The 12532-nt window shown below is 33.8% G+C and overlaps 1 protein-coding gene across 1 annotated transcript in view; it reads right to left on the reverse strand.

The window, feature by feature from the left end:
* Positions 1-12532, reverse strand: part of ADAM18 (ADAM metallopeptidase domain 18) — an 89537-nt gene that overhangs the window by 61592 nt on the left and 15413 nt on the right. The window contains exons 5-7 of the mRNA XM_029950250.1: positions 10517-10593; positions 9221-9389; positions 1991-2056 (exon numbers count right to left, since the gene is read on the reverse strand). Of these exons, the coding sequence (XP_029806110.1) occupies positions 1991-2056; positions 9221-9389; positions 10517-10593 (312 nt within the window). The remainder of the gene's footprint in view (positions 1-1990; positions 2057-9220; positions 9390-10516; positions 10594-12532) is intronic.

The following is a 12532-nucleotide window of genomic DNA, read 5'->3' on the forward strand; positions in this document are numbered from 1 at the left end:
CTAAGCGAAGTAAGTCAGGCGGAGTAGGGAAGATACCATATGTTTGCATTCATAGGTTTAACAGGAGAAACCTAACAGAGGACCATAGGGAGGGGAAGGGGGAAGGAGAGTTGTGGAGAGCAAGGGACACAAATCATGAGAGACTATTTAATACTGAAATGGAACTGAGGGCTTAAGGGGGAGGGGGAAAAGGGAAAGGGTAATGGTCATGGTGGGGGGCTCTTGTGGGGAGAAGCCCTGGGTGCTACATGCAAACCAATCTGACAATAAATTATTATAAAAAATAAAGTGATTACTGGCATAAAAAGATAAACAAGCATTAAAAAGTTAAAAAAAGAGAATATCCAAATTGTCTACAACAATATCACATGCATTCAAACTCATTAGTCATCAGGTAAATACTAATAAAAAACACAATATGATTGATCTCATTTTAGATACGCAAGAATAGCTAAAATTCAAAAAGACTATCAATATCAAATGTTTGTAGGAATATGGAACCCTTGGATACATCTTTTTTGGAACCCTTGGATCTTTCATACATTGTTGATGGGGGGAAAATGCTATATTCAACATCTCCTAAAGGTTACATATACTAACCCTACAACATAAAGATTTCAATACTAGGTAGATATTCAAAAGGAAGCACATCTTCCAACTGGATATTTTTCTAAAGAAGACATACACATGATCAACAGGTGCATGAAAAGGTGATGAACATCACTGATCACAGGGAAATGCAAATCAAAACCACAGTGAGATATCACAATAGACTTGTTAGAATGTCTATTATTTAAGAGACAAGAGATTTCAAATGTTGGAAAAGATGTGAATCCTTTTACCCTGTTGGTAGAGTGTAAATTGGAAAACAGTACGATGGTTCCATCAACAGTTAAAAATAAAACTACCACATAATCAGCAATTTCATTTCAGGTTACATATGCTAAAGAAAGAAGATCAAAGAGATATCTGTACTCCCATGTTCAAGGCAGCATTAATCATAACAGACTATAAATGGAAACTAGTTAAATGCTCAACAGATGAATGAATAAAAAATAGTGGCATGTATATGTATGTGTACATATATGTTCACAATTGCAAGGGAATATTGGCCATGAAAAAAGAAGGGTATCTCTTATTTGCAACCACTTGATATGTATGGAGTGCATTATACTAAATGAAATAAGACACGGTATACACTGTATGGTATGAATTATATGTAAAAATAAAAAAAGAAAAAGAAGAAAAAAAAGAATAAAGAGAATGGAATGGTGGTTTCCATGGCTAGTGAGAAGTGAAAACAGAGACATAGGCTGAAAAGTAACACACTTTCAGTCATAAAATAGGATAAATTCTGAAGATCTAATGCACACCACGGTGACTAGAGTTCACAATATGGCATTGTATACTTGAAAGTTACTGAGAGTTGACTTTAAGTGTTACTACCACACGCACTTGGGCATGCACACACACACACACACACACACACACACACACACACAGAGAAAAGAAAAAAGTTGACTACATAAAGTAATGGATGTGTTGATAATCTTAGTAATCAATTCACAATGTATATCAAATCATCACATTTTACACTTTAAATTTATACAATTATATTTAATTATTCCTCAATTAAGTTATAAAAAAAATTAAGAGAATTGGTAAGATGTTAAGTATCTGATATGCTAAAAAAATGTAACCAGAGATGTTAGAGCAGGTTAAGGAAAGGTCAAGGCTGTTTGTAGGTCAAGGAGAGATTGGCCTAAGCTTAGGATGGGGAAAGGGTAGATAGTGGAGGGCACTCTATGGTAGAGTTTTACATCATAACTGAGTAACACCTAAAATAAAATATCTTTTCTTGGCAATAATTTAAAAATTACCTATGTATTTGAAATTAATATAAAAATATTTTCATTGCGTTCAAAGAAAGAAAGAGAAAAAGAGAGAAAGAATGAATGAGAGAGGGAGGGAGGAGAAAAGTTTGACTTACCAAACCTTTTTCCATTATAATGTGAATTTCTAGGTATTGGGGTAACAATTTTGGAAGAGTTGTTTTCTGGAGAAAAAAGGATTCATCAAATGTTACCATGTATTGCATTTGTTAAAGTGCAAAGACTGACATGTAAAGGACACATATAGACCCTTAATGAGAACTTAAATATAAAAATTAATTACCAATCAGAAAAGTTCTTTTGAAAGTATATTCTGGGTTTTAGAGAGTTCCAGTGCATTGCTGGAGTAATAGAAGAGTTTAGGCTCTCTCTATTAATACCAAATGAGAAAGAGAGTTCATATAAAGATACGTATTCTGTTGTCTTCATCTCATGACAAACCTACGTTACTAATTCACACTTGAGCATTTCACATGAACTGTCCTCCTAAAGATAGTCTTTATCTATGGCAACACCAACTGTGGTGCATTAGAATCTCCCATTCATTCAGTATAGGGAATATTTGAGAATTCATAGTCTACACATAAATTTGGGTAAATAATATTCCTTGTACTATTACCTATATGGGTACACAGGAAAGAACAAAATGCACAATATCAGAGTCTCAGAGCATAGGCTGTATGCCCCATTTGGTATGCTGTAACAATTCTTGATTGTGCCAGGTCAGTCAGCTATAAATCATTAATTTATTATATCATCACTTAGCACTTTAAATCTAATTTTTATAGAAGCTGTGTTTCTAACACATTGATATGCCATTTTATATACATAAATTTCAAAAAAAACCCCACAAAATTTCTTCCTTGGTCCAATTAGGGTACAACAATTGAGCCTGTCATAAAATAGCATAGGTTAAATGAATAAAAAATCAAGCTAACTGGACTTAATGGGTAGAGCCTAGATTTAACTTAATTCGTTTAAATTCCCATAGAGAAGTAAAGTACACCTGTATTGTATTACCTATTTTTGTCATTATCTATCTGTCTGTCTGATTACAAGTATATACGCAATTTTGTAGAAGTGAAAGTGTTCTTATTTCTTAATTTCTCTCATAAAATGTTGAGATACATGGGTTTGGTCTCCTAACTCTCTTTTATTATTTCTCTGCAACTTTTCAGCACTAATTAGTCTTATAACAATGGTGATCATATGCTTTATTGTTCTAACTGGAATAATATGAAGTGGGAAAAGAGTTTACTTCAAATAAATGATATAATTACTGAAATTGATTTTTAGTTCAATCTCATTACTTTGGTAGACCTAAAAATGTTTCTACTCAAAAGTTATTTCCAAAACTAGATTTCTTCTTGTATACATTTGAGTACATGAAGCCAAAACATTTCTAGCTTTTCTTTGATTAAAAATAGCATAAACAAATAATTTTTCTTTAAAATTACTTATGTACTTTAACTTCTTATCTATATCTCCCTATAATGTGTTATTTTTAAAAATTATTTTTTCAATATATTCTTAATATTTTCATTACATTGCTTATTATTTTGTTCAAGGGTACATTTTATGGCTTATACACCTGAAATAGTTGACATCTTCAACTGACTCTTTATTAAATACCATAATTTTTAAAGTTTGTTTATTTTGAGAGAGTGAGAGAGTGGTGTGTGTGTGTGTGTGTGTGTGTGTGTGTGTGTGTGTGTGTGCGCGCAAGGGAGGGCCAAAGAGAGAGTCCCAAATAGGCTCCTTGCTGTTAGCATGGAACTCAATGTGGGGCTCGAATGCATGAACCATGACATCATGACCTGAGCCAAAATCCAGAGTCGGACACTTAATTGAGCACCCTTAAACACCATAGGCACCCCTAGACACCATAATATTTTTAATTGGGAAATATACCCTCTCTGCCCATAATGACATATTTTCTAAGTTCCGAGAAAATTCTAGACAGGATATTTCTAATTCTAGCTGTGTTTAGATTAAAAACTAAAAAATTGTTTCAGTCAAATATATTTTGGAGTTAATATTGCTCAGTCTTATACGTAATATTCTCATTTGATCATTTTAAGTAGTTTATTTTGAGAGAGTGCATGCAAATGGGAGATGGGCAGAGAGAGAGGGAAAGACAATCCCAAGCTGTGAGTGTGGAGACTGACACAGGGTTGGATCCCGACACAGGGCTGGATCCCACGAACCCTGAGATCATGACCTCTACTGAAATCAAGAGTCTGATGCTAAGCCAACTGAACCATTCAGGTGCCCCTGATAATTTTTTAATGAGATCTAATTCGTCAAAAGTTTTATTCTATGTATATGTGGTCCTGCCAATTATTTAGAACCTAAGAGAAAAATCACATGCTAACCTGATTTCTTTTCCTTTTGTGTTCAACACAAATGCTTTATATAAGCATTTATATAAAAATACATTAATGTTTACAACCATGACTTTTACATTGCAACTTGATCGAATGTAAATTACATGTGCACCGTAACGAATTTCAAATATGTTTATGTACAGGTTTCATATTTTAATTATAATGTTGTTACCCTGACATTTTTCCCTTTCAAATTTATATTTCTTAATTAATCTTTAATATTTAAATTATATTTTATTATTTTTAATGTTTATTTTTGAGAGACAGAGAAAGAGCATGATTGAGGGAGGAGCAGAGAGACAGGGAGACACAGAATCTGAAGCACGCTGCAGGTTCTGAGCTGTCATCACAGAGCCCAATGTGGGGCTTGAACTCACGGGGGGTGAGATCATGACCTAAGCCGAAGTTGGACGCTTAACTGACTGACCCACCCAGGCCACCCTAATATTCAAATTTTAGAATGGACTTAAATAATATTCACTTAATGTCAGGTAAGTCACCTTCAATAAAAAACTCCAAAACTCATTAATTCACTAACAGATTCTTTAATATTTATTAATTTTTTCAAAGTAATTATTACAAAGCAGGTCAAGAACCTCATGTACCATTAATCCAGTTTACCACAATGGTTATATCTTACAAAAAGCTGAATTACACTATCAAAGCCAGAAATTGATTCTGTACAATGTATATGTGTATATTTCCATGTTATTCCATAATATGTGCATTTATATAAACACCATTGCAATCAAGTCACAGATATATTCCATCATTGCAAAAATTTCCTTTTCATATCTCTTTAAAGTTACACCCATTTCCAACTTCCCGTTTATTCCTAACCTGTGATCACCACTGATCTTTCCCCTAAATTCAGGATCATAGTGCCTTCCTTATATTTAGTCTTAATCCAAGCATCATAGAATTTCTTGTTCTCTGCTCCATGCCAAATCCATTACCTGTGCTAAAATGTGTCAATAAAAGTATAGGAGAGAGAGCATGAAGATCAGGATGACAGATTTTATCTAAAGATGCAAAACAAAGTCCAGTGAAGAAATGCAAAACTAAACAGAACAGGCATTACTCTGGCAAATTACTATTCACCTTAAATGAAAGATATCACTGAAGGAAATATGAAGCCTCTGGTAGGTACACTAAAGGTGGCAAGAGCAAAAAACACACACAAACAGATGTATATTCTGACTATATTAACCCAAACTTTTAAGCTAAAGACCCAACAGGAAGGTACGCTTATCTCCAAGGCTAAATTCAATATTTAATTCAATATCTACTGCCTACTACCTTATGTAACATGTTTAGCTTTCACAAAAGAGAGAGAAGGGATACATACAGGCAAGAATAAAATGCAATATAAAAGTTACAGTGATCATGAGGATCAGACTTACACAGACACAGACACAGATGTTGGAATTATTAGAAGGAAGATTTAAAGCAACTCTAGCTTATTGCATTGGTGGAAAATATTAAACAATGCAATATGAAATATGTACTCTCAACACCAAATACTTCTACAACAATTACCTAATAAGGAAAGTAGTTGGTTGTCCCTATCCACATGTGCTTATGCACATTTTATTTTATCATTGAGTTTCTTTGAATTGTGTTCTTGATAAGTCAGTGTTTGTAACTTTGCAAATAGAAATGGTCTAAAAAAGAGAAAATTTGCCTGTTTGCTTCTCAGAGGGGAAATTTTTTAAATTATTTTCTCACTAACTTCTAGACAAAACCAATGATTCTCTAGTGAAAGTTTGGAGACATATCTTCTATTACTTTAAATAATATTTAATCTAATAAATGACATATCAGCGGTGCCTGGGTGGGTCATCAGTTAAGCAACCAACTCTTGATTTCAGCTCATTTCATGATCTCATGATGATGAGACTGAGCCCCATGTAGGGCTGCATGCTGGATGTAGAGCCTGCTTAAGATTCTCTTTCTCACCCACTGTCCCTTCTCAACTTGTGCACACAAACACATGCTCGCGCTCTCTCTCTCTCTCTCTCTCTCTCTCTCTCTCTCTCTCTCAAAAGAAAAATGACAAACCACTTATAAATGAAAAATACAGAACAAAGCTCAAAAATGCCCCAAAGAAGGATGTTGTGACAGCAGACATAAACTACAAAATCCCTTCCAGAAATAAATGTGTAAAACAGAAGTTTGAAGAATACAAACAAACTGATCTAATGAACATCTGTAAAACACTACACAAAACAACTGTGGGACATATAGAGAAACGTATATACTAAAGTCAAATGCACTATCTGAACATTATGAAAGTCAATTAGAAATAAGTATCAAGAAAGATATCTAGAAAATGTCCAATTATGCACACTTCTAAATTTCCCATGGGTCAATGGAGGATAACAAGGGAAATGTAAACAGATGTTACATTAAAACAAAAATACATGGCATCTAAAATTCAAGAAATGAAAATGCATAAATTAAAATCAGGGTGAGATACTCCAAAAATTCTCCCCTATATAAAACAACAAAAGAACTGGCAAAAAAATGTCAGAGTCAACTTTTTCAGATCTCTAGAAAATAAAACATAGCTTGCAGTTTCCTGAGAGTGTTTCTTCAATAAAAATAACTGGTCTGGGTAAAAACAGTGACATGTGGAATTTGAATTTGGCCTAGTCTTTTCTCTCATTAGTTGAAAACTAATAGCCACATTTGCAGTGGATACCAGCAGAGTGGCAATCTAAAGAAAAAGCAGAATATGGCCAGAGCATCTTCCAAATCTAATTTCCAAAGAAATGTCATATTCTGACCTATTTTGTTTCGAGACCTATTTTAGGTTTGTCTGTATGGACCTAAGTCATATTTTACACAATATGAAAGCTCTTTTTTCAAAGAGGTTTGTTTTAAACAATGAAAGACTTTTTTTTTTTTAACTTTATAGTTGTCTGGGACTGTGAATGACCATGGGGCAAATAGTAGACCAATAAAGGAAAAGCTGGAGAATAAGATAACCACATGTAGCTTTTAAAGCTATCACACATTTCTGGGAATTTAGCAGACCACACACATGTATCAGGCTAAATGCATGGCCAAGGCTGTATACATACTTAGGGAAGACCTGAAAAGACCCTAAACTCTCACTTCTGGGGGATCTTGAGGCTCTGCGCAAGGATAAAGTGAAATCAAAAGCACAGTTGTATCTGCCTGGCTGAGTGACAAAGGCATGTTCCAACATGCACAGAGAAACTCTCAGCAAAAACTGGGAGATTTATTGTTTCCAAGCATTTAAAGAACTCTGTCTTATCATTAATCAACCAATAATAACACATAATAGAAACTTCAGTGGCTACACACAACACAGAATGTAGACGTTAGAGAACCGGTTAAAAAATTCACAAAGCAAACAACTATAATGAATATCGGCAATAATATTTGATGGAGGGGGATCTGATTTACAAAGTTACCACATTATATTATTTGGAATGACTAGTTTCAGTTTTCAAAAAATTATGAGACATGAAAAAGACCTAGAGTATGACCCATATAAAGACAATAGGTCAACAATAAAAACTATCTTTGAGGAAGATTAAATGTTGGACTTACTAGAAAAACACTTTAGGTATTTAGATGTATAAATACATAACTTAAGAATATTTTAATAATGTCTGACTAAGTATGGAATGCCAATAAGGGCATAAAGTTATTTAAAAAACAGATAGAAAATCTGGTATTGAAAATTATAATTGAAACAAAATACCCATGGGACACCTGGGTGGCTTAGTCGGTTAAGCATCCGACTTCCACTCAGGTCATTATCTTGCAGTGTGCGGGTTCGAGTCCCACATCAGGCTCTGTGCTGAGGGCTCAGAGCCTGGAGCCTGCTTCGGATTCTGTGTTTCCCTCTCTCTCTGCTCCTCCCCTGATCACGATCTGTCTTTCTGTGTCTCAAAAATAAATACATGTAAAAAAAAAAGAAAAGAAAAGAAACAGAATACCCGTTAGAGAGACTCCATGTCAGATATGAGCAGAGAGAAGAAAGAATTGGGGAACCTGAAGACATATTTATTGAGATTATACAATCTGAGGAAGAGAAAGAAACAAGAATGGACCACAATAAGCAAAATCTAATAGACCTATGGGGTACTATCAAGCAGACCAACATAACATAATGAGAGTATCAGAAAGTGAGGAGGTAGATAAAAGGGCCAAAGAATATTCAAAGAACTAATGCCCCCAAATTTCCCAAATTAAGGGAAAAACAGTTTACACAAAAAAGAAGCTTAGTGAACTCCAATTTAGATAAATTCAAAAAGAACTACTCAGAGAAAAATCATAAGAAAAGTGCTGTAAGCCCAAGATGAAAAGAGAAACTTGAAAGAAGCAACAGAGAAGGGACTCATCATGTACAAGGAATCCTCAATAAGATTAATAACAGGTAATTTTTCATCAGTGATCATGGAGGCCATAAGACAATGAAACAAAAAATATTCAAAATCTAGGGAAAAAGACACCTATCAAAAAACTCCACATACAGCCTACAGGTAAATTAATATTTTAATGAAATACAAATGATTATCTGTTTTAGAAAGATATGTTCTAGTAGTATGTAAAGCTATATATAAAAATAAAAGAGTAATTTTATCATGGTAGTGGTAACTTGACTTAATTTATTGACTTTATTTATAGTGACTTCATTCTTCCTGTATTTTTAAATTTTACCCAATAATATGTATTTTTGCTTGAATAAAAATAGAAAATAAGAAATGTTACATAATACAGAATAATAAGCTTGAAATACATTATTATGTAATTGTCACGTATTTTAGATAGAATGAGGTTGTCTTATTATAAGGTGTAGAGAGAAGATATCAAATTTGATATTTCTACTCAACAGATAAATAGCTCCTTTGCACAATGAACAAAATTACACAGTATGTCTTAACATCAGAATTATTACATTACCTGTGAGCTTAAATTATCTTGTTCTTTCTGCCAAATATTGCTGTAGTTTTCTGCTAACAGTGGTATATCTTGATTCTCATTTTTCACTTGATAAATTATGTGCTCAAATCTTACAGAAGATTCCAATGGTTCAATTCCATAGCTGATATTTTCAAACTGAAGGAATCCCCTGAATATTTAGAAATCAATGACATAAAAACCCTACAAATGATCTTATCAAAGCTATAATCTAAAATGGAAAAAAAAAACCTTTGAATTTAAGTTAAATTTCAATACTTTATTAGGTGTTTGAATAATGTGAAAGAGCTCAAAGAAACAATCTATAAACAACTAAAGAGAAGTGTTATAATTATGTCTCACTAAGTAATGTCAGCAAAGGCATGGGAATTGTAAAAAAGAAATCAATAGAAATCCCAATTTGAAATATAGTAAAAAACACATTATAAACACACTTTATTTTCTTATTGTTTTCAGTCTACCATTAGTAACTGAAATACTGCATCTACCTTAGTTTTGCTCATGTATTAAATAACATATATTTAAAAGTATTTTGTATTACCTGTATAGTAGTCATATTCATTCAAGATATATTAATTAAGGCCAAGTATGTGTTGAAAATCAAGACACTTTGTTGAGAATTCCAGGAATAAAGGTCATGTTCTTCCAGAGATTAGAATAAGGGAAAGCAGGTATATAGAGTGAACCACTAGAGAGGTGGGCATCTATGAAAAGCCACATTAAATGGATACAAAGTTTTTTGAGATGACATGAGTAAATTCTAGACATTAGGCAAAGAAAAACAAAAGGAAGTTAGGGAGAGTCTTTTTTTTTTTTCTTTCTCTGGACCAGTATTCCTCTGATAATATCTTTCTCTTGCCACTAACACTGATGAAAATCACTTATTCCTGCCCTTTACTCTGAGGTACTTTCTTAATTAGTTGTTTCATGTCTGATACTGAGTACACCTAAACTGAAAGAATATAATATGTAGCTATTTAAATGACAAATTAATATTATTTTCCATAACTATTTGAGATAATTGATACTGAAACAATATTATTATTTCTAAAATGTCCTTTACTGAAACTATCCCCTTCTGCACAGTGTCTTTAAAAAATGCCTGCAGTCAGAATTCCCTGGTGTGATTTCACTTGAATGAACACTAAATAAAGTCCAGCCACTAATATATTAAAAAGTAAGGGCATCATAAAGGAAACTTTCAGAATTGGGTTCCTCTTAAACCTTCCCAGATTTATGTCTGCTAGTCACTAGTTTCCCATGTCAAGATGCTATTACCTGAGTCCAGAACAGATGTTGAGTGTTGCAAGTGAATTTGGAAAATTTGCAATATATCCTTGGTAATGGCAATGCATCTGAAAACCAATATAGAAAGGTAAATAAATAAATTCTTTATGATTAAAAATGTATTTGAAAACATTGCAAAAGATTTAAAATGTCAAAATAATTACAAATAAGATTGTATATATATATAGATTTATTAATGCAGATTTTCAAGGAAAAGGGATTTCTGACCTGTTTATTCTGTACCACCAAGGTGCCAATGAGTACTCTCTCAGCTTGGGTTTATCTCTCTCACATACCATTAATTTTTGTAATGTTTATTTATTTTTGAGAGAGAGAGACAGAGCATGAGCTAGGGAGGGACAAAGAGAAAGGGAGACACAGAATTTGAAAAAGGCTCCAGGCTCTGAGCTGTCATTACAGAGCCAGATGCAGGGCTCAAACTCATGAATTGTGAGCTGAAGTCAGAGGTTTAATTGACTGAGCCACGCAGGCACCCCATCACATGCCATTTTTTAAATTTAAATTTTAGTGTGTTAATATACAGTGCAATATGGGAGTAGAATTCAGTGATTCATCATTTACACACATGAACACCCAGTGTTCTTCATAAGTGCCCTTTTTAATACTCATCAGCCATCTAGCCCATCTCCCACCCACCTCTCTCCATCAACCCTCAGTTTGTTCTCTATTGTTAATAGTCTGTTGTTTATTTCTCTTTCTTCTCTTCCCTCTCCTTCCCATGAGCTCATCTGTTTTGTTTCTTAAATTCCATATGAGTGAGATCATATGGTGTTTGTCTTTCTCTGATTGACATGTTTTGCTAGCATAATACATTCTAGCTCCATCTGCTGTTGCAAATGACAAGATTTCATTCTTTTTGGTGGTTGAGTAATACTCCATTATATATACAGAGCATTTTCTTTATCCATTCATCAATTTATGGACATCTGGGCTCTTTCCATAGTTTGGCTATTGTTCATAATGCTGCTATAAACATTGGGGTGCATGTACCCCTTTGAATCTGTATTTTTATATCCTTTGGGTAAATACGTGACAGTGCAATTGCTGGATCGTAGGGTCATCTTACTTTTAGTTTTTTGAGGAACCACTCTACTGTTCTACAGAGTAGCTACACCAGTTTTATTTTCACCAACAGTGCAAGAGGGTTCCCCTTTCTCCACAACTTCGTCAACAACTAGGGGTTTTTAGCCATTCAGACAGGTGTGCGGTGGTATCTTATTGTGGTTTCTTTTTGTATTTCCCTGATGATGAGTGATGTTGAGCAGGTTTTCATGTATCTGTTAGCCATCTGTGTGCCTTCTTTGGAAAAGTGTCTATTATTGTCTTCTGCCCATTTCTTTACTGGGTTGTTTGCTTTTTTTGGTTATTGAGTTTATTAAGTTCTTTATGGATTTTTGGATACTAACCCTTTATCAGATATGTCATTTTCAAATATCTTCCCCCATTCTGTAGGCTGCTTTTTAGTTTTGCTGATGGTTTCCTTTGCTGTGGAGAAGCTTTTTATCTTGATGAAGTCACAAAAGTTCATATTTGCTTTTGTTTTCCTTGCCTTTGGTGACGTGACTAGTAAGAAGTTACTATAGATGAGGTCAAAGAGATTGCTGCCCAAAATATCTTCTAGGATTTTGACGGTTTCCTGTCTCACAGTTAAATATTTCATCCATTTTGAATTTATTTTTGTGTATGGTGTAAAAAAGTGGTCCAGTTTCTTTCTTTTGCATGTTGCCATCCAGTTTTCCCAGCACCACCTGCTAAAGAGACTGTCTTTATTCCATTGAATATTCTCTTCTGCTTTGTCAAAGATAAGTTGATTTATGGGTCCATTTCTAAGATTTGTATTCTGATCCATTGATCTACATGTCTGTTTTTGTGGCAGCACCATACTGTGTGGATAAATATAGCTTTGTAATATATCTCAATGTCCAGAATTGTGATGTCTCCAGTTTTGTTTTTCAGAATTGCTTTGGATATTTGGAGACTTTTCTG

This window comes from Suricata suricatta, chromosome 1, assembly GCF_006229205.1.
Source record: "Suricata suricatta isolate VVHF042 chromosome 1, meerkat_22Aug2017_6uvM2_HiC, whole genome shotgun sequence".
Taxonomy (NCBI): domain Eukaryota; kingdom Metazoa; phylum Chordata; class Mammalia; order Carnivora; family Herpestidae; genus Suricata; species Suricata suricatta.